The sequence below is a fragment of the Thalassophryne amazonica genome, chromosome 6 (assembly GCF_902500255.1).
Source record: "Thalassophryne amazonica chromosome 6, fThaAma1.1, whole genome shotgun sequence".
Taxonomy (NCBI): Eukaryota; Metazoa; Chordata; class Actinopteri; order Batrachoidiformes; family Batrachoididae; genus Thalassophryne; species Thalassophryne amazonica.
The window spans coordinates 104,889,061-104,913,263 of record NC_047108.1 but is presented as its reverse complement, the minus strand read 5'-3'; the positions used below and the strand labels follow the sequence as shown (position 1 = coordinate 104,913,263).

Below are 24,203 nucleotides of genomic sequence, written 5' to 3'. Positions count from 1 at the left end.
CAATTTAAGGAACAAATCAAAAAGGAAATCAGCCTATATTTAGAACACAATGATAATGGTGAGGTCTCACCCCCCATCCTGTGGGACACCCTAAAGGCTGTATTAAGAGGGAAAATTATTGCATTCTCATCACATAAGAAGAAAATAATGAATAAAAAAAAAAGAAGAATTGCATAAATTAAATGTGGAGCAAAATTTATTAGAGGATATTAAAAAAATTAGGAATGAAATTAATAATTTAGCTACACAAAAAATTAAAAAGAAACTAATGTTTTTAAAACAGAGACATTATGAAAGTGGATCTAAATCTATGAAGATACTAGCCTGAAAACTGAGGAAAAAAATGGCAGAAAATACAATTTATAGAATTAGGGATCCAAGAACAAGCAAAATAAAAAATAAATTAAGTGATATTCAAAAATCATTTGAAGTATTTTATAAAACTTTATATTCTAAGGTACCAGGAGATAATTTAGATCAAATTGATGCTTATCTAAATTCTTTAGAGCTGCCCACATTAAATGAGGAACAAAATGAAATAATGATTGCCGATATAACAGAAGGGGAATTAATAAATGCAATTACTAGACTCAAATTAAATAAATCACCAGGATCAGATGGCTATACAGCTGAGTGGTATAAGAAATTTAGAGATGAATTAACACCTATTATACTTCCCACATTGAATTGGGTTTTGAAAAAGGCACAAACACCACCGAGTTGGAAGGAGGCGATCATATTGGCTATACCAAAAGAAGGCAAAGATAAAATGGAGTGTGGATCCTATCGACCAATATCTGTTCTTAACATAGACTACCGATTTTTCACCTCGATTATGGCCAGACGAATAGAGAAGTTCCTACCTATATTAATACATAATGACCATACAGGTTTTATACAACAACGCCAAACACAAGATAATATACGAAAGACATTACACATCATAGATCATATACAAAAAAATAAGACTAAGGCAATAGTGAGCATTTGACTCGGTTAATTGGGATTTTTTTGTATAGGGTGTTATATAGGTTTGGTTTCCATGATACAATTGTTAAAACTATACAGGCATTATATAACAATCCTACTGCCAGAATCAAAATAAATGGATCTTTATCAAAGAGCTTCACTCTGGAAAGAGGCTCCAGACGGGGCTGTGCATGGTCACCTCTACTTTTTGCATTATATTTAGAACCGTTGGCTCAGCACATTAGACAAAACAATAAAATTAAGGGAATCTTTATAAAAGGTACAGAGTATAAATTAGCCTGCTATGCGGATGATATTTTAATGTATTTAGGACAACCAACATACGCTTTACCTGAATTGATGAAATCATTTGAGCAATATGGCAAATTATCAAGATACAAAGTTAATATAGGTAAGACTAAATTACTTGCATATAATTATAACCCACCAGATGTAATCAAGAATGAATACCCATTGATATGGCAAACAAAATCCATCAGATATTTAGGCATAAACATCCCACAAGATTTATCAAAATTATTTGAATGCAATTATGTTCCTTTATACAAACAAATTAAGGAAGATATAACTAGGTGGAGCCTAACTCCTTTTCTCAATCTTTCCTCTAGAATAGAATCTATTAAAATTAATATTTTACCCCAGTTTTTATACTTATTCCACACCCTACCAATAGAAATTAATCACTGCCATTTTAATGAATGGGATAAAATGTTATCAAGATATATATGGCAAGGCAAGAGACCTAGGATACGTCTCAAAACTTTACAGCTGACCAAGGAGAGGGGAGGATGGGCTCTACCTTCTTTCAGAGATTATTTTCTTGCAACACAGATAAGAACAATTATATGCTGGTGCAATCCTATATATAATTCTCAATGGAAAAGTATAGAAGAGAAAATATGTTCCATTCCCATACAGGCAATTATAGCTGACAATAATCTACAAAATTACATAAAAAGTATTGACAATCCATGGGTGAAATGTACTCTTAAAATGTGGAAAGCTATCATAAAAGAACACAAGTTAGAAGGGGATATAATGGTTCTTAAATGGTGTGCATATGACTCAGACTTCATGCCAAACAGATTGGATACCAGGTTTAAGGACGGGACATTTAAGGGTTTGACAGCTTTATGCAAACTCCTGAAAGGGGGAACAATGTTTAGTTTTGATACAATTAAAGAAAGATACCTTTTAGAAAAACAGGATTTCTACCGCTATCTGCAGATACGACACTATATTAATATTAATATGAAAATGAAAAATGTCTCAGAAGCAAAAGTGAGTTTTATAGAAATGTTTAGGAAAGCATATAACTCTGATATTAATAGTAGAATTATATCATGTGCATACAAAGGCTTACTCAATCTTAAAACACAGTCAACCACATACATTAAAGAAAAATGGGAGCAAGAAGGAGGAATAAGTATATCTGAGGAGGAATGGACAACAATGTGGAGATATAATTGGAAATGTACTAGTTCACAGATTTGGAGGGAATTTAGCTGGAAAAATCTGATAAGATACTTTATTACACCCGTTCAGAAATCTCACTATGATGGAACTCCCCCTATATGTTGGAGAAACTGGTAATCAACAGGCAAACCACCACCACATCTTTTGGGACTGCCCGGAAATTTACCTCAGAAATTGTTAAAAAAAAAGACAAATATTTATTAAATATTTTGTTGGTTGCAGCTAAAAAGGCATTAACCAGGAAATTGTTATTACAGGAAAGGTTGACTTAACTGAATGGATGAATATTACAATGGACATTTACAATATGGAAAAGATAACAGCGTGTATCAACTACAAATTGGAACAGTTTACCTCAAACTGGAGAAAATGGATCCACTATGTAACATTTCATAGGCCTGATTTTATTTTCTCAGATAATTACTAAAGTTATAACAGCAATCTACTCCCTAATTGTTTCGGTTCTGTTTGGGTTGTTTGGGCTTTGCTCAAAAAGTAAATGAGTCCACCCACCACTTTAATCATATCTTAGATCTTGTTCTGACTTATGGTATGGAAATAGAAGACTTAACAGTATTCCCTGAAAACTCCCTTCTGTCTGATCATTTTTTAATAACATTTACATTTACCCTGATGGACTACCCTGCAATGGGGAATAAGTTTCATTACACTAGAAGTCTTTCAGAAAGCGCTGTAACTAGGTTTAAGGATATGATTCCTTCGTTATGTTCTCTAATGTCATATACCAACACAGAGCAGAGTAGCTACCTAAACTCTGTAAGGGAGTTAGAGTATCTCGTCAATAGTTTTACATCCTCTTTGAAGACAACTTTGGATGCTGTAGCTCCTCTGAAAAAGAGAGCTTTAAATCAGAAGTGTCTGACTCCGTGGTATAACTCACAAACTCGTAGCTTAAAGCAGATAACCCGTAAGTTGGAGAGGAAATGGCGTCTCACTAATTTAGAAGATCTTCACTTAGCCTGGAAAAAGAGTTTGTTGCTCTATAAAAAAGCCCTCCGTAAAGCTAGAACATCTTTCTACTCATCACTAATTGAAGAAAATAAGAATAACCTCAGGTTTCTTTTCAGCACTGTAGCTAGGCTGACAAAGAGTCAGAGCTCTATTGAGCTGAGTATTCCATTAACTTTAACTAGTAATGACTTCATGACTTTCTTTGCTAACAAAATTTGACTATTAGAGAAAAAATTACTCATAACCATCCCAAGATGTATCGTTATCTTTGGCTGCTTTCAGTGATGCCGGTATTTGGTTAGACTCTTTCTCTCCGGTTGTTCTGTCTGAGTTATTTTCATTGGTTGCTTCGTCCAAACCATCGGCATGTTTATTGGACCCCATTCCTGCCAGGCTGCTCAAGGAAGTCCTACCATTATTTAATGCTTCAATCTTAAATATGATCAATCTATCTTTGTTAGTTGGTTATGTACCACAGGCCTTTAAGGTGGCAGTAATTAAACCATTACTTAAAAAGCCATCACTTGACCCAGCTATCTTAGCTAATTATAGGCCAATTTCCAACCTTCCTTTTCTCTCAAAGATTCTTGAGAGGGTAGTTGTAAAACAACTAACTGATCACCTGCAGAGGAATGGTCTATTTGAAGAGTTTCAGTCAGGTTTTAGAATTCATCATAGTACAGAAACAGCATTAGTGAAGGTTACAAATGATCTTCTTATGGCTTCGGACAGTGGACTTATCTCTGTGCTTGTTCTGTTGGACCTCAGTGTTGCTTTTGATACTGTTGACCATAAAATTTTATTACAGAGATTAGAGCATGTCATAGGTATTAAAGGCACTGCGCTGCGGTGGTTTGAATCATATTTGTCTAATAGATTACAGTTTGTTCATGTAAATGGGGAATCTTCTTCACAGACTAAAGTTAATTATGGAGTTCCACAAGGTTCTGTGCTAGGACCAATTTTATTCACTTTATACATGCTTCCCTTAGGCAGTATTATTAGACGGTATTGCTTAAATTTCATTGTTACGCAGATGATACCCAGCTTTATCTATCCATGAAGCCAGAGGATACACACCAATTAGCTAAACTGCAGGATTGTCTTACAGACATAAAGACATGGATGACCTCTAATTTCCTGCTTTTAAACTCAGATAAAACTGAAGTTATTGTACTTGGCCCCACAAATCTTAGAAGCATGGTGTCTAACCAGAACGTTACTCTGGATGGCATTTCCCTGATCTCTAGTAATACTGTGAGAAATCTTGGAGTCATTTTGATCAGGATATGTCATTCAAAGCGCATATTAAACAAATATGTAGGACTGCCTTTTTGCATTTACGCAATATCTCTAAAATCAGAAAGGTCTTGTCTCAGAGTGATGCTGAAAAACTAATTCATGCATTTATTTCCTCTAGGCTGGACTATTGTAATTCATTATTATCAGGTTGTCCTAAAAGTTCCCTAAAAAGCCTTCAGTTGGTTCAGAATGCTGCAGCTAGAGTACTGACGGGGACTAGCAGGAGAGAGCATATCTCACCCGTGTTGGCCTCTCTTCATTGGCTTCCTGTTAATTCTAGAATAGAATTTAAAATTCTTCTTCTTACTTATAAGGTTTAAATAATCAGGTCCCATCTTATCTTAGGGACCTCGTAGTACCATATTACCCCATTAGAGCGCTTCGTTCTCAGACTGCGGGCTTACTTGTAGTTCCTAGGGTTTGTAAGAGTAGAATGGAGGCAGAGCCTTCAGCTTTCAGGCTCCTCTCCTGTGGAACCAGCTCCCAATTCAGATCAGGGAGACAGATACCCTCTCTACTTTTAAGATTAGGCTTAAAACTTTCCTTTTCGCTAAGGCTTATAGTTAGGGCTGGATCGGGTGACCCTGGACCATCCCTTGGTTATGCTGCTTTAGACGTAGATTGTGGGGGGTTCCCATGATGCACTGTTTCTTTCTCTTTTTGCTCCGTATGCATCACTCTGCATTTAATCATTAGTGATCGATCTCTGCCCCCCTTCACGGCATGTCTTTTTCCTGGTTTTTTCCCTCAGCCCCAACCAGTCTCAGCAGAAGACTGCCCCTCCCTGAGCCTGGTTCTGCTGGAGGTTTCTTCCTGTTAAAAGGGAGTTTTTCCTTCCCACTGTTGCCAAGTGCTTGCTCATAGGGGGTCGTTTTGACTGTTGGGGTTTTTCATAATTATTGTATGGCCTTGCCTTACAATATGGAGCGCCTTGGGGCAACTGTTTGTTGTGATTTGGCGCTATATAAGAAAAAAGTTGATTGAAGTTGATTGATTTTTGTTGTTGTTTTCTGTAATATTGCTTTGCAGCATTTTGTGTCGGGGTATGTGTGCTTTTAAAATGAATGTACACTGATGTTGATAATATGAGGATGATGAACACACAATGGTTACAGTATGTTATGTAAATATCTGACACGGAATGCTAATAAAAAATAAATTACAAAAAAAACCCCCAAAAAAACTAAGCATTCTGTACTTAATGCACAAACATTAAAATCAAGATGGCACCCGTGGCTGCTATATGACAGAAAGTCCCCATTTTCAAAAGGAACTTTTCTCTACCTCCCCCAATACACCATGAAGAAATGTTTTTCATTGGACAAGGGCTTCTGTAGTTAATGAGCAGAAAGGAAACGGTTACAGATGGACACCAGGATGGACGCAGTGAAAACATACTGGTCCCCAACTTGTTGAGCAGGGAGCATAATAAAAAGGCAGAGGGGTGGAGAATTTCTCATCAATCCCACCTGCCACTGATGGGGATGTGTCCCCAGTTAAGTCTCCAGGTTATGATGGGGGTGGGCACTCCAACGGCCTGACAGGTGAACATCACTGTGCCCCCCCGTGCTGCTTGAACGGATTCTTCCGGTGGGCTCGTCACTGAGGGAGGGCCTGCAAAGTGTCAAAATGCAATAAAAATGAGAACTGTTTCAGCCACATAATCGATGCACATCCACAAAAAGGTCGGCACGAGACTGGCATTTGGAAATTAAGTGAAGTTTTTAAGTTTTTAAAAAAAAATACCAGAAAGTCAAAGGAAACATCATTCCCTGCTATGGATGAACAATTCCCTTTCAGTTCTCAAAACTGGATGGCTTATAACAAGATTCTGTGTCTCAGTCAATGAATGTGTGAAAAAGAGCCTCATTCACTGCAAATTAGTCACTGTGCACAAAGGAAGGCAAAGGGTAACTACATGGCACTGCTAAAAAAAAACAGAGACAAAGTGCCAGTAAGGAACAAAGGAAATGTCTGTTGCAGTAAAAATGTGGGGATTAGACAGCGGTTGGTCTGACACTTACTGCAGCCATATTCATCAGAGCGGTCAGGGCAGTCTGGCTCTTCATCACACTGATAACTAGCCGGGATGCAGGTGCGATCACTCAGGCATTCAAACTGCTCAGGAGCACACCTGTCACCAGGACCCTTAGTGGCTGCAGTTATGAAAATTTGAAGATTTGTAGAAACCTTTAATCACTTGGAAAAACTTGTTTGAGTTCATAGCCAACAAAGCTGAATGTAGCATTTTCCAAATCTTGGGGGGAAAAAAACAACAAAAAACAGAAACTTACGGCAATCTGTTTCATCAGAGTTGTCCTCACAGTCATTATCTCCATCACACCTCCAAAGTTTGAGGGCACAGCGGCCATTTTTACACTTGAACTCGTTGGGTTCACACGGAGATGGAGTACCTGTTGATGTTCAGTGGATTATGGTTAAATAAAACTTGAGCGGGGAAAAAACCCACATCCTGACGTCAGCGTTGACTTTAAAGTCTGACAAGTCTTCTTAATTCCAAGCTAGTCCTGTCAGTTTCAACATGGCTTTTCACAGTGCCAAAAATAATAAAACGCTTTAAAATGAATGTCCTATTTGCTTTAGAATCAATAACATAGTATTAGAAACACTTATTGGTTAAATCTATAACCTTTGAACATACGTATCTAGTTGTCTTTTTAATGAGGTGAAAACATCAAGAAGACATCCAGAACATGTCTACTGTTTACTCAATGGCATAACAAGTTGGGATACCAATATGTTGACCTGAATTTGATTCCTGGTCACGCAACCTCTCTGTGTCCTCGGACAAGACACATGATCTGTACTGTCCCAGTCCACCTAGTGATAATCTGTCACCAACCTCGGGTTGGGAAGTAACCTGCGATTGTCTGGCATCCCAGTGAGGAGGAGCACTGTACTCTCATTAAGTTCTGTTCTACAGTATCAAGGAATAAGCACCAGACCCAATGGGCTGCACACCACTTTCATCTTTTGAGAGTAGACAGCTCCATTGTCACCGGATTGTGAATATTTTAACACCAATGCCATTTGAATTCACAGGAAGCAAATTCAGCTCTCATAGACGAGTTATTATACAATTCTGAGTTCAGTCTTCCACATTATTTTGTGTTTTACCCTGGAGTTGGGCTATTGCTATTTGAGTCAGCAGCTCTATGTGAGTGTGTGTGTTAGATTATAATTTACCACATCTGAACTCATCACTTCCATCTGAGCAGTCCTTCTCTCCATCACAGAGGTAATCCCTAGGGATACACTCGCCACTCTGGCAAGTTGCCTGGTCCACTCTGCAGGGTCCGGGGACACCTGGGTACCTTATGGGCTTCTTGGTGGTGGTGGTAGTAGGGGTGGTAGTTGTTGCAGCGGCGGTTGTGGTAACTGGAGAGACTGGCTGTTTTGTAGCTAAAGAAGATGTCTAATTAAATGTAGCAGCTGCATAAAGTGGTTAATAACAACTGACTAAATCATGCAACCAGCCAGGATTGCATTATATAGCAAACCATGTTAAATCCTGAAGCAACTCACCGCAGTCTGTCTCATCACTCATGTCTCTGCAGTCTGGTCTGTTGTCACACAGGTATTCCATCAAGATGCACGTTCCATCACCACACCTGTGCTCATCTGCCATGCATGGTCTGATGTGAGGGATTACTGAGAGAGATGCAGGGAGGGGAGGCATCAATGACATGCAAGCCAAGGCTACTTCACAGCCCAAACACAACAGCACAACATCAAACAACACCAGTGTCCTGGTGAAAAAAAAAAAAAGAGCTGGACTACAACAGCAAGTCAATGCAAACATGCTGTAAATATTATATTTAGAGACAGACTTCAAGGTGGACATTGAGATTCTCCAAGATATGTTAATATTTGCAAAAATTATTGTTTTGTTTTGTGTGTGTGTGTGTGTGTGTGTGTGTGTGGTTGGAGAGCCAATACGCCAGGCAGTGTTACGACCTGATGGCTATAGCGTTAGCCATTCTGTTTCTGTGGTTGGCTTGGGGTTTGGTGGAATTTGCATGAATCCAAAACTGGTAGAGACTGCAATAAAAGGCAGCATTCCTCGATCAAACTGATGCCATGCAACCATCCGTTTTGCTTGCACGTGGTCAGTCAATTTATATGGGTGTTCCCATGCAGGACATTCCTCAGATCACATGAACACTCTTGCGCATGTCGAAGTAAAGGTCACCAGATGATTTCAATGCCATAAAAAAAGGAACAGTTCAACTCGCCATTCTTAAGTCATCCAATCCTACAGCACAGTTAGCTCAGGCACCATGCACACAGTACAAACCTGGTACTGCCACAGGATCCACTGGAGGCAGAGGTGGAGCTACAAATCATATGAAAAAATTAAGGCTACTGTCTGACCCCACAAATTACTTTGATTTGCTATTATATATACACTTAACAAAAATATAAACGCAACACTTTTGGTTTTGCTCCCATTTTGTATGAGATGAACTCAAAGATCTAAAACTTTTCCACATACACAATATCACCATTTCCCTCAAATATTGTTCACAAACCAGTCTAAATCTGTGATAATGAGCACTTCTCCTTTGCTGAGATAATCCATCCCACCTCACAGGTGTGCCATATCAAGATGCTGATTAGACACCATGATTAGTGCACAGGTGTGCCTTAGACTGCCCACAATAAAAGGCCACTCTGAAAGGTGCAGTTTTGTTTTATTGGGGGGGATACCAGTCAGTATCTGGTGTGACCACCATTTGCCTCATGCAGTGCAACACATCTCCTTCGCATAGAGTTGATCAGGTTGTCAATTGTGGCCTGTGGAATGTTGGTCCACTCCTCTTCAATGGCTGTGCAAAGTTGCTGGATATTGGCAGGAACTGGTACACGCTGTCGTATACACCGGTCAAGAGCATCCCAAACATGCTCAATGGGTGACATGTCCGGTGAGTATGCCGGCCATGCAAGAACTGGGACATTTTCAGCTTCCAAGAATTGTGTACAGATCCTTGCAACATGGGGCTGTGCATTATCCTGCTGCAACATGAGGTGATGTTCTTGGATGTATGGCACAACAGTGGGCCTCAGGATCTCGTCACGGTGTCTCTGTCCATTCAAAATGCCATCAATAAAATGCACCTGTGTTCTTCATCCATAACAGACGCCTGCCCATACCATAACCCCACCGCCACCATGGGCCACTCGATCCACAACATTGACATCAGAAAACCGCTCACCCACACAACGCCACACACGCTGTCTGCCATCTGCCCTGGACAGTGTGAACCGGGATTCATCTGTGAAGAGAACACCTCTCCAACGTGCCAAACGCCAGCGAATGTGAGCATTTGCCCACTCAAGTCGGTTACGACGACGAACTGGAGTCAGGTCGAGACCCCGATGAGGACGACGAGCATGCAGATGAGCTTCCCTGAGACGGTTTCTGACAGTTTGTGCAGAAATTCTTTGGTTATGCAAACCGATTGTTTCAGCAGCTGTCCGAGTGGCTGGTCTCAGACGATCTTGGAGGTGAACATGCTGGATGTGGAGGTCCTGGGCTGGTGTGGTTACACTGGTCTGCGGTTGTGAGGCTGGTTGGATGTACTGCCAAATTCTCTGAAACGCCTTTGGAGACGGCTTATGGTAGAGAAATGAACATTCAATACACGAGCAACAGCTCTGGTTGACATTCCTGCTGTCAGCATGCCAATTGCACGCTCCCTCAAATCTTGCGACATCTGTGGCATTGTGCTGTGTGATAAAACTGCACCTTTCAGAATGGCCTTTTATTGTGGGCAGTCTAAGGCACACCTGTGCACTAATCATGGTGTCTAATCAGCATCTTGATATGGCACACCTGTGAGGTGGGATGGAATATCTCAGCAAAGGAGAAGTGCTCACTATCACAGATTTAGACTGGTTTGTGAACAATACGAGGTCTGTGATATAAAAAGCGGTCCTTTTTATTTTTTTCAAAAAATAAATGGATTTGATTCATATGTTTTTACGTCAGACAAGCTTGAACCCTCGTGCGCATGCGTGAGTTTTGTCATGCCTGTCGGTGACGTCATTTGCCTGTGGGCAGGCTTTGAGTGAGGTGTGGACTCCCCCTCCCGTCGGAATCTCTTTGTCTGAGACGCTGCAGGGAGACGGGGCGCGTTGCTTTATCAAATTTTTTCAGGACCGGTGAGGGATATCCGTGTGGACACTATTCAAGAAATTCAGCTGGTTTTCGGTGTAAAGTTTAACGGCTGATGAGAGATTGTGGAGTTTCTTTTGCTTTAAGCACAGCCCACAAAGCGGATCGGCGCGGCGCGGTCGGAGGTGGCGTCCGTCTGGCTGTTTCGAGCTGAAAACATCCTAATTTAAAGCTGTGTTCACCCAGGACATCGTCAGAGAACAGAGACGTTTCAGAAGAAGCCGGCATCAGGAGTTTACCCGGACATTCCACTGTTAAAGGAGATTTTGTAATGAAAGAACGTGCGGACGAATTTGCCGAGTCGGATCCGTGACGACGTGACAAATCCGTCTGCGACGCGACATGAAAAACACCTCCGTGTTGAAAACCATTTGTAAAATTCAGGCGGCTTTTGATGGCTTTCAACAAGTGAGTATCTGAGGAAATTGTTTAACAGCTTGGGCATGTTCCAACTTGTCCGTTAAGGTTTCCAACGGAGGTGTTTCTCCTGTGGCGACCCCCCCGCGGTCGGGTCCGGCCCGACATGCGAATCTGCCCGCACGTTCTTCATTACAAAATCTCCTTTAACAGGTGGGAATGTCTGGATAAACTCTTTCTTTCTTTCTTTTCTTTTATTTTTTTATATAGCGCCAAATCACAACAAACAGTTGCCCCAAGGCCGCTTTATATTGTAAGGCAAGGCCATACAATAATTATGTAAAACCCCAACGGTCAAAACGCCCCCTGTGAGCAAGCACTTGGCTACAGTTGGGAAGGAAAAACTCCCTTTTAACAGGAAGAAAACCTCCAGCAGAACCAGGCTCAGGGAGGGGCAGTCTTCTGCTGGACTGGATGGGCTGAGGGAGAGAACCAGGAAAAAGACATGCTGTGGAGGGGGACAGAGATGATCACTAATGATTAAATGCAGAGTGGTGCATACCGAGCAAAAAGAGAAAGAAAACAGTGCATCATGGGAACCCCCCAGCATCTACATCTATAGCAGCATAACTAAGGGATGGTTCAGGTCAACTGATCCAGCCCTACTATAAGCTTTAGCAAAAAGGAAAGTTTTAAGCCTAATCTTAAAAGTAGAGAGGGTGTCTGTCTCCCTGATCTGAATTGGGAGCTGGTTCCACAGGAGAGGAGCCTGAAAGCTGAAGGCTCTGCCTCCCATTCTACTCTTACAAACCCTAGGAACTACAAGTAAGCCTGCAGTCTGAGAGCGAAGCGCTCTATTGGGGTGATATGGTACTACGAGGTCCCTAAGATAAGATGGGACCTGATTATTCAGAACCTTATAAGTAAGAAGAAGAATTTTAAATTATATTCTAGAATTAACAGGAAGCCAATGAAGAGAGGCCAATATGGGTGAGATATGCTCTCTCCTTCTAGTCCCTGTCAGTACTCTAGCTGCAGCATTTTGAATTAACTGAAGGCTTTTAAGGGAACTTTTAGGACAACCTGATAATAATGAATTACAATAGTCCAGCCTAGAGGAAATAAATGCATGAATTAGTTTTTCAGCATCACTCTGAGACAAGACCTTTCTGATTTTAGAGATATTGCGTAAATGCAAAAAAGCAGTCCTACATATTTGTTTAATATGCGCTTTGAATGACATATCCTGATCAAAAATGACTCCAAGATTTCTCACAGTATTACTAGAGGTCAGGGTAATGCCATCCAGAGTAAGGATCTGGTTAGACACCATGTTTCTAAGATTTGTGGGGCCAAGTACAATAACTTCAGTTTTATCTGAGTTTAAAAGCAGGAAATTAGAGGTCATCCATGTCTTTATGTCTGTAAGACAATCCTGCAGTTTAGCTAATTGGTGTGTGTCCTCTGGCTTCATGGATAGATAAAGCTGGGTATCATCTGCGTAACAATGAAAATTTAAGCAATACCGTCTAATAATACTGCCTAAGGGAAGCATGTATAAAGTGAATAAAATTGGTCCTAGCACAGAACCTTGTGGAACTCCATAATTAACTTTAGTCTGTGAAGAAGATTCACCATTTACATGAACAAATTGTAATCTATTAGACAAATATGATTCAAACCACCGCAGCGCAGTGCCTTTAATACCTATGGCATGCTCTAATCTCTGTATAAAATTTATGGTCAACAGTATCAAAAGCAGCACTGAGGTCTAACAGAACAAGCACAAGAGATGAGTCCACTGTCCGAGGCCATAAGAAGATCATTTGTAACCGTCACTATGCCTGTTTCTGTACTATGATGAATTCTAAAACCTGACTGAAACTCTTCAAATAGACCATTCCTCTGCAGATGATCAGTTAGCTGTTTTACAACTACCCTTTCAAGAATTTTTGAGAGAAAAGGAAGGTTGGAGATTGGCCTATAAATAGCTAAGATAGCTGGGTCAAGTGATGGCTTTTAAGTAATGGTTAATTACTGCCACCTTAAAAGCCTGTGGTACATAGCCAACTAACAAAGATAGATTGATCATATTTAAGATCGAAGCATTAAATAATGGTAGGGCTTCCTTGAGCAGCCTGGTAGGAATGGGGTCTAATAAACATGTTGATGGTTTGGATGAAGTAACTAATGAAAATAACTCAGACAGAACAATCGGAGAGAAAGAGTCTAACCAAATACCGGCATCACTGAAAGCAGCCAAAGATAACGATACGTCTTTGGGATGGTATGAGTAATTTTTCTCTAATAGTTAAATTTTGTTAGCAAAGAAAGTCATGAAGTCATTACTAGTTAAAGTTAATGGAATACTCAGCTCAATAGAGCTCTGACTCTTTGTCAGCCTGGCTACAGTGCTGAAAAGAAACCTGGGGTTGTTCTTATTTTCTTCAATTAGTGATGAGTAGAAAGATGTCCTAGCTTACGGAGGGCTTTTTTATAGAGCAATAGACTCTTTTTTCCAGGCTAAGTGAAGATCTTCTAAATTAGTGAGACGCCATTTCCTCTCCAACTTACGGGTTATCTGCTTTAAGCTACGAGTTTGTGAGTTATACCACGGAGTCAGACACTTCTGATTTAAAGCTCTCTTTTTAAGAGGAGCTACAGCATCCAAAGTTGTCTTCAATGAGGATGTAAAACTATTGACGAGATACTCTATCTCCCTTACAGAGTTTAGGTAGCTACTCTGCACTGTGTTGGTATATGGCATTAGAGAACATAAAGAAGGAATCATATCCTTAAACCTAGTTACAGCGCTTTCTGAAAGACTTCTAGTGTAATGAAACTTATTCCCTACTGCTGGGTAGTCCATCAGAGTAAATGTAAATGTTATTAAGAAATGATCAGACAGAAGGGAGTTTTCAGGGAATACTGTTAAGTCTTCTATTTCCATACCATAAGTCAGAACAAGATCTAAGATATGATTAAAGTGGTGGGTGGACTCATTTACTTTTTGAGCAAAGCCAATAGAGTCTAATAATAGATTAAATGCAGTGTTGAGGCTGTCATAAACTCCTGATCCCAAATTCTTCTGAAAGTTCTCTGTTATCTCATGACGTCTTGGGTCCACAGAACCTGAAATTAGAAAGTTTTCAGCTTGAAACAGCGAGACGCTGCCGCCTCGAAGCGCAGATTGCCGTCAGGCGCCGTGGGCCGTCCTTACGGTGACAGTAAAACTCCAAAATCTCTCATCAGCCATTAAAATTTTCACCGAAAACCAGTTGAATTTATCGAATGATGTCCACTCAGTTGTGCCTTACAGGTTTTGAAAAAATTTTGATCAAACAAAGCAGCAGTCTCTGAGCCATTCCTAAACAATGAAAAAAAATCGACGAGAGGGTGGGCCACTCCTCACTCAAAGACTGCCCACAGGCGAATGACGTAACCGACAGGCGTGAAAAAACTCTTGCATGCCCATGAGGGTTCAAGCATGTCTGATGTAATCACACGTGATTCAAATCCATATACTTTTTGAAAAAAATAATAAGGTCCGTTACTTTTCTCACAGACCTCGTATTTGAGGGAAATGGTGATATTGTGTATGTGGAAAAAGTTTTAGATCTTTGAATTCATCTCATACAAAATGGGAGCAAAACCAAAAGTGTTGTGTTTATATTTTTGTTAAGTGTATATATATATATATATATATATATATATATATATATATATATATGTGCAGCACATTCAGAAAGCATTCACAGCACTTGACTTTTTTCACATTTTGTTACGTTACAGCATTATTCCAAAATTTATGAAATTCTATATTTCCCCTCAAAAATCCTACTCACAACACATAATGACAACATGCCAAAGTTTTTCATTATTATTATTTTTACAAATTTATTAAAAATAAAAACTAAGACATCACATGTACATAAGTATTCACACCCTTTGCTCAATACTTTGTTGATGCACCTTTGGCAGCAATTACAGCCTCAAGTCTTCTTGACTTTGATTAAGCTTGGTGCATCTATCTTTGGGCAGTTATGCCCATTCCTCTTTGCAACATCTCTCAAGCTCCATCAGGTTGGATGGGGAGCGTCGGTGCACAGACATTTTCAGATCTCTCCAGAGACGTTCAATCGGATTCAGGTCTGGGCTCTGGCTGGACCACTCAAGGACATTCACAGAGTTGTCCTGAAGCCACTCCTTTGATATCTTGGCTGTGCTTAGAGTCATTGTCCTGCTGAAAGATGAACTGTCACCCAGTCGGAGGTCAGAGTGCTCTGGAGCAGGTTGTCATCCAGGATGTCTCTCGTCCCCTCAATCCTGACTAGTCTCCCAGTTCCTGCCGCTGAAAAACATCCCCACAGCATGATGCTGCCTCCACCATGCTTCACTGTCGGATGGTGCCTGGTTTCCTCCAAACATGACACCTGGGATTCATGCCAAGGAGTTCATATTTGTCTCATCAGACCAGAGAATTTTGTTTCTCATGGTCTGAGAGTCCTTCAGGTGCCTTTTGGCAAACTCCAGGTGGGCCGCCATGTACGTTTTAACTAAGGAATGGCTTCTGTCTGGCCACTCTACCATACAGGCCTGATTGGCTGCAGAGTCGGTTGTCCTTCTGGAAGGTTCTCCTCTCTCCACAGAGGAATACTGGAGCTCTGACAGAGTGGCCACCAGGTTCTTGTTCACCTCCCTGGCTTAGGCCCTTCTCCCCTAATTGCTCAGTTTAGACGGGCGTCCAGCTCTAGGAAGAGGCCACTGTACTCATCGGGACCTTCAAAGCAGCAGAAATGTTTCTGTATTCTTCCCCAAATTTGTGCTTTGAGACAATCCTGTCTCGCAGGTCTACAGACAATTACTTTGACTTCATGCTTGGTTTGTGCTCTGACATGCACTGTCAACTGTGGGACCTTATATGTTTACAGGTGTGTGTCTTTCTAAATCATGTCCAGTCAATTGAATTTACCCCAGGTGGGCTCCAATCAAGCCGTAGAAACATCTCAAGGATGATCAGTGGAAACAGGATGCACCTGAGCTCAATTCTGAGCTTCATGGCAAAGGCTGTGAATACTTCTTTACATGATTTCTTAGTTTTTTATTTTTAATAAATTTGTGAAAATCTAAAAAAACTTTTTTCACAGCATTATGAGGTGTTGTGAGTAGACCTTTGAGGGGAAAAAATTAATTTCATCCATTTTGGAATAAGGCTGTAACGTAACAAACTGTGAAAAAAGTGAAGCACTGTGAATACTTTCCGTATGCACTGTATATGGAAAGGTGTTTTGTGCAGTCATGCCCCTCACTCAGTGGTGTTTTCTTACCTTCTCCAAGCCGTCTGAACTGAAATCCCTGCACTGATGTGACATAAGAAGCAATGGCTCCGTCTTTCACCACATTATACAGCACACTGCGGATCTCTTCATCTCTGCTGTTCTCGTCAGAACCCACATCCATCTCCACAAATACATCCACACCATCCTCTCTTACCACCTTCCTACATAAAACAAAAAGGTGGAAAACACCATCTGTTAAGTTGTACTTTTAAGGAATTACTGACTACAAGCCTACACTACTGGCATTGTGCAGACTGAAAAAAAAAATGATAGCAATTATCACCTGGTCACACTATGACAAAGACATTCAGGTAGAAATACACAGCTGCAGGATATCTACATGTCAAAAGCTTTGATTTACAGTATTTGTGTTCTTACTTAATGAGGACCACGCTCACTGTCTGGATACCTGGGATCTTGTTGTACTCTGATTCCAACTATGGGAGGAAAACTTCATTAAGTTGAAAAATACAAATCCGGAACAAATTTTCAGACATCAGGTCCTAAATTCTTTCATCAGCAAAGTCAGAAAAGAAATGCATCAATCTTGTAAAGAAATAAACATCTTAAGGCCCTTTCAGACATGCAATTTCTGTTCTCTATTTGCGCTTAATTGCAAATTTGCATCTGCAAATATTGTGTTAACATTCCTATGTGGGACCTCGTAACTTTTCCACCAAGCTTCCTTCAAGACTCACAGGATTATGATTTATATTTATATTTATATTTATAATTAAAGCAATCTAAATAGATTCATCATATGATTCGGGATAATCTAGATTAGATTAGACAGAACTTTATTAATCCCTTGGGAAAACCCCCTAAGGGAAATGGATGTTCCAGCAGCACTGAATACCAGCACACAGGGTAAGAAGCACACAGAGCATCAGATACAATACAATACAAATATAAATACGAGAAATACTATTTTACTGGCTACAACTCCTTCCCGTCCTCTGTCTTCCTGTTACTCCTCTTTGCCCCTGAGTGAGGAGTTGTACAGGTAGGGTCCAGTTATTAAAATTGTCCAGAGATTTGTAAAATAGCTAAGAATTAGTTTGATTGTTTATCCATCTGCAAAGCTCTTGATTTACCGATCGATCTACCTTCCGACCCTCACCTATGGTCATGAGATTTGGCTCATGACCGAAAGAACGAGATCACGAGTACAAGCGGGCCGAGATAAGTTTCCTCTGCAGGGTGGCTGGGCGCTCCCTTAGAGATAGGATGAGGAGCTCGGTCACTCGGGAGGAGCTCGGAGTCGAGCCGCTGCTCCTCCACGTCGAAAGGAGTCAGTTGAGGTGGCTCAGGCATCTTTTCCGGATGCCCCCTGGACGCCTTGCTGGAGAGGTGTTCCGGGCACATCCCATTGGGAGGAGGCCCCGGGGAAGACCCAGGACACGCTGGAGGGACTACATCTCTCGGCTGGCTTGGGAACGCCTTGGGGTTCCCCCGGAGGAGCTGGGGGAGGTGTGTGTGGATCGGGAGGTCTGGGCGGCTTTGCTTGAGCTGCTGCCCCCGCGACCCGACTCCGGATAAAGCGGAAGAAAATGGATGGATGTTTATCCATCTGCACCAATTACAGGGCAGCTGAAGGAAAAATTTCAACCAACCACATTACATGTAACTTACTGCTTGAACAAATATCAATCAGCAATAAGCAATAATACAGTCTAGTTGTGGTTATATGGATTAATTGTGTCATTGCTTGATGCTGATTGATTGGCCTAATTAGTTGCAGAAATGATACCCTGACATAAAATATAAACCCAAACAAGTTGGCAGAACTCATAAAACTGATTTAACAGATTACTTCAAATAAATTAACTTTTTGTACACTAAGTCCCAATATGTTAAAATGCAAATCCCTTAAGGAAAACTACACTCTGTGTTGATTCTGTATTATTTGAAAATGGTTTTTTTGTGTTTAAAATTTTTACGTTCTATTAACTTGAATATTGTAAGTTGGAACAAATAAAAATATGAGGTGCTTTAATCAGGATTTTTAGTTTAGCTGCTTTCAAAAGACATACGCAACACTAATTTCAAGTTCATAACTTAAAAAAATTGAGGGATCAATTCTGGCAGTGTTTTCTTTTCTTTTCTTTTTTTTTACTTCTGCCAACTTGTTTAATTTACATTGTAGTGCAAACAGTCCAGTCTGATCAATGACTACTAGTACTAGAAGTAAACTGTTGAATGAGACATATGGTATTCATTTTATAGAGCTCCCCCTCCCTCCCTTTTGAGGATGAGGATGACACACCATCCTCATTCACAAGCCTTCGTTTGACCTAACACCCCTATTGCACAGGGCACCATTCTATTACAATCAGCCATGATCCAAAAAAGTGCAAAAACGGGATGAAATGGCTTAATCCATCTTGCCTCCTAACAGGCTGCCTTTTAAAGTGTAGCCAACCCAAAAACAAATGTAAGAAGCCGCGACCAGAACCGCAACAAACGCTGATTCATTTTCAAATTTTAACCCCCATGGAGCACGATCAAACAAATTTCAAAGCCGTTCAAACATGACTGAAGCTGTTAAGACTGAACACCCAGAGTTACCATGCACTAACAATGAGTTTGCAAATCGGGATGAAATTTTTGTACAGTTCGAAATTGGACCCCGATTTCAAAACTGGTGTCGATGATGGCCGTAACTACTACGTACACCAAGTTTGTTCAAGATTGACAAAGATGGATAAAGAAGTTATTTTGATTCTTCAAAACGCACCCCGATTTGCTATACGGGATAAAGCGGGAAGGAACTGTACTCCGTGGAATAGCCCCACTATGAGATGGCAAATATTGTGAAATTTGTAACTAAGGTTTGGAGTAATGTGTTTTAAACTCAAAATGTTGTCACTTTATTGGCATATGCGTACTTGCATGCTTTGTAACACAATGCGTGTCTGAAAATGGCTTCAGCACACTACAGCTAAGCATAGCTGAGTCTCCCTGGTCAGGACAGGCCTTACCGTGTCCACTACTGCTTCAGAGATTTCAATAAAGGCTGGAGAGAAGATGTCTTCGAGCTCTGGACCATAGACCAGAGAGTCAGTGAAGTTGACTAAAGCTCTATAATAGACTGGAAACACAAAGAAGATCAATCTGTCAGATGACAGTACATAAGAAACACCAGACAGATGCTTACTATTAGTATTTTCCTCATAATTAAGTCATAAGCTATATAAAGAAGATAAAGCTACATTGTTTGGGAACTATTCCTTTTTGTGAAAACCTTGTTTAAATGTATGAGAAAGTAAAAACAGAAGAACATTACTGTGGTGGAAAGAGAAACCATAAACAAATTACAGCATCTATTTTCATATCACAGTTGTGGTCAGATCTGGTAAATCCAGCAACAGCAGGGTTGCACCCTGCAGAGACCCGAACATGAGGCACAAACTGACAGAAACACTCTTCGCCTGCACACTAGAACATAGCAATTAAATTACAGTATCGCGTCGTGCTTTCCTGTCTTTGTAGGCCATAAACACGGAGACACGCAACCACTACAGCTGCAAACAGATGAAAAGGGATGGTCTGTGTCTGTGGTCCAAGAAACATAATGAATATGAGCAATCCTAAAAGCTGTATTCCATTGCGGATCATGGAGAAAGTCACCAAAACAGCTGGATCACCATTTTGCCCCAGATTTTTAGTGTGAAGGGTGATGATATCAGAGAGTTGGAAGGTAAGTGAGGGTTTGAGTCACCGTCACTATTCTGCCAGCAGCTGCAGAGGAAGATGAAGAAAACTGTCTGTGAATGTGTCTGGAAGGTAGCCTCAACATTATCAAACACATGGACTAAGTTACACATTTGAACCATATCAATGGTCGATCATAAGACCACGTGGCTGTTAAACACACAAAATTTGGGGACAACAGCAGATACTTTGTACATTAACCATATAGGGCCTGATTTACTAAACATTTCTGTGTATAAAAATGTGTGTAAACCCCACTGCACTTGCAAATACATCCTGAGTTACTAACAGTGCACAAGGATGATCGCATCTGTCAAAAGCACAAAATTGACCATTTAGCTTGTTTGCCTTCATGAATATGCAATATGGGGTTTGTACACCCAAGAGCCCAAAATTGCAGGTGGAAAAAATGCAAATAGGTGAAGTTTGCAAATGCGACATGATTTATCAAGGCCAAAAAGAATTTTAAAAAAGCAATTCATTTTAAACAGCCCTATGACAGACTGGAGGTGTGTCCAGGGTGGACCCCACCTCTCGCCCTCTGACTGCTGGGATAGGTTCCAGCCTCCCTGTGACCCTTGATTGGAGTAAGCAGGTGTAGAAAATGAATGAATGAATTTATTGCAAAGGTTGAGCATATTTGCTTTATTTCGTGGTTGTTTCTTTAAGAATAAATGTAAGAGGTAGACCAAAAACAGACACACATACAGTATCCGAGTCTGTGTCCAGCGTTGACAATGAATGATGTTTTCTTTTCTTTTTTAATTCTGTGCAGTCTGTTTTGGAATGGCAATCTGGAACAGCAGGCTGCCGAGCACAATCAGTTAAAGCCATGGTTTCAAACGGCAAAAAACAGACGCTATTAGTGTCCCAGATTGTTTAATTTTTCTTTTCCACAGCCAACTCTTGAGCATAGTTATGCTGCAGAGTCCAAAGTGAATGTACTCCTGGTCTCCCATTATCAGAAGACAAAAGAAAAACCAACAGCAAGAAATTATTTAAAAGAAGGTCATTTCTGCATTTGAGGAAATTTTCATTCACAAGGAAAGTGGTGGATACATGGAACAGTCTGCAAAAGGATGTAGTAACAGCACCAAGTATAATTAGTTTTAAAAATAGATCAAACATTGGACAATAATGACAGTAATTTAACTTATGTGAGTGACTTAATTTCATTAACCCACAAAATCTTAATTTACATACTGCTGTTCATGTCACATTATTGCAATCAACTTCACATTTACTCTGAGTAAATCACCTGCAGACTGCCTCCACTCCAAAGTGCAAATGTTTGGATTACCCATGCAGTTTCGCAATTGTTATCTAGGATCTTAGTAAATCCAGCCCAAAGTGACTGCAATTAGTTTTAATCTGCTTGGACTACCACTTGAAAGTAGATATCTCATCATATAATCCAAGTTAGTTCAAGCAAACTGATTAACTTAAAGTCTTGGTGGTTGTTGACGTTCTAGCACCTGGTTCATATCATAACTACAGCTTGCACTATCTCTGCAAACTGTCCTTGAGTAAGGAACAAAACCCCCAAAAATGCAACACTGTGCCGCTGGGCTCTAAACTGTGCAGAAAAGTGGGAGAGAGAATATTTCAATTTGATTATGCATGCCAACATACAGAATACAGCAATTATTCCACAAATCTAAACATATATCATCATCAATAACTTGGGATGCCCAGGTGGTTGCCAACCAAGACCCAAGATCGTTCCGTAGTCTGTTGGATGTGGCAATACCCAGCACCTGTGCATGCTCCCAGACCTGACCTGATCAATAATTGGTTTCAAACAGGTTTTTTGTTTTGTTCCGTTGTGATTTTTGTTTTTGGAAAGAGGCTGCTATGATGAATATGTGTGTCTATTTGTGATATCTTCAAATTGGACAAAATAATTTCTAGCAACCTTGGCGGGTGAACACAGTGGACCATCCTCTCACAACACAGATTATGACAAGGTCATATGTCTAAGGTCAAAATCAGAGGTCACTATCTAAATTACATTACTGACCACTACTCAGCAACTACATGAATTCAATCATTTTCTGAACCTGGTTAGTCCCATTATGGGTGACGGGGCCAGAGCCTATCCCAGCAGTCATTGTGTGAGAGGTGAGGTACACCATGGACAGGCCGACACAAACAGACGGACAAACTCATTCACACTCTCACTTACACATGTCAGTTTAAAATCGCCTAACCTAACCTGCATGTCTCTGAGGTGAGAGAAAGCCGGAGCATCTGGAAGTAACCCAGGCAAACACGGGGAGAACATGCATCTCAGCAACTCCATGACATAATGACATGCAGGTTTCTGCACAGACTTCTCTGGTTAGCTCTTCTGAGCTAACAAATGTGAATACAATGATGTCATGTATTGACATTATGCAAAGTTGAGATATTAGCTGGTGGAGGCATGACACTGTAATGGACAATTTTCAACATCCTGCTAGACAGCACCTCCGCGCATGCGTGATGACGTCACAACTCTATCCGGTTAGGGAGACACGGTTTCTTTCAATAACAAGAACTGTCAAAAAACTTTCTCGTGTGTGGTTGGAGTTGTGTGGTGGTAGGAATAGCCTTTTGAATGCTTGAATAATGATGTCAGTCCCACAAAGAAATCAAATAGTAGTGAAAAGATGTTCACTGCACCCAGAATGTTGATATTTTGGTCATTGAACTTTCCTAGCAATGAAGCCCCGATCTCAACGGCACTAACGAAGGACACCAAAGCCAAAACGAAATACAACAGGGTTCGGGGACTGCTTAGGCTTTGACCCTGCTGAAGCTTTGGCTTTATGGGCTTATAAAGGGCCTTCTTTTGTTGTGTGGGCCCCCAGAAGAGGAGGTACTGCTGGCCCACCACCAGAGGGCGCCCTGCCTGAAGTGCAGGCTTCAGGCACGAGAGGGGCGCTGCCGCCTCCAGGAACAAGCCCGTGGTGACAGCTGTCACCCATCAACCATGACAGCTGTCACTGATCATCTACTCCACATCTGGAATAAAAGCAGGAAGACACCTCCACCACATTGCCGAGATATCATCTTCATCAAGAGGTAATATCCTCAGCCTTTGTGGTAATTTTCTAAATCTATCTATTGTGAGTGTTTGCAGGAGTACCGGTCCTTAGTTTGTGGAGGCTGGTGCAGGACGGCACTCTTTTCCTCTGAGGGATCGCTGCAACACGTATTGAGTGAGAGGTGGAGGTGGAATTCCCACCATAATTGTTACTGGGTGCACACACACCCACACTTGACTGTTTTTGTTTTCTGCCAGCAGTACCAGATCCGACACGCTGAGACGGTGGCCACCTGGGGACTTCGGGACTTGGCGGCTCCAGTATCCCTCGGGTTCAGTGGCGGTGGAAATCGTGTGGTTCCGGTTCATCTCCAGATGGGCGTCTCCTATCGTCGAGCCTGCCCACACGACACCTTTATTAATTGACTTGTGTACATTCTGTAATCTGCTGTGTTTGGTTGTGACATTCACAACAGTAAAGTGTTCTAATTTAACTCCTTCCATTGTCCGTTCATTTACGCCCCCTGTTGTGGGTCCGTGTCACTACACTTTCCCAACATTCTTTGGTGTGTTTTTAAACTTCAAAATCATAATCAGAAATTAATCTTGAAGTTAAAAAATATTTGTACAGATTTTCTATAGCAAACTGCTGTGTATAAATTAGCTCCTGTGCAGTGACACACATTTCTACACTCTTCCATGTTTTGGTCTGATGCCTCTTTCTTTTGGCTTTAAAGTAAGGCTGTAATACACACACACACACACACACACACACACACACACACACACACACACACACACACACACACACACACACACACACACA

At 40.9% G+C, this 24,203-nt stretch overlaps 1 protein-coding gene across 1 annotated transcript in view; it reads right to left on the bottom strand.

Moving 5' to 3' along the window:
* Nucleotides 1-24,203, bottom strand: part of hspg2 (heparan sulfate proteoglycan 2) — a 294,827-nt gene that overhangs the window by 120,164 nt on the left and 150,460 nt on the right. Inside the window, 8 exon segments of the mRNA XM_034173084.1 lie at nt 6,210-6,354; nt 6,765-6,896; nt 7,035-7,154; nt 7,948-8,163; nt 8,287-8,412; nt 16,624-16,796; nt 17,014-17,072; nt 19,617-19,726. Coding sequence (XP_034028975.1) covers nt 6,210-6,354; nt 6,765-6,896; nt 7,035-7,154; nt 7,948-8,163; nt 8,287-8,412; nt 16,624-16,796; nt 17,014-17,072; nt 19,617-19,726 — 1,081 coding nt within the window.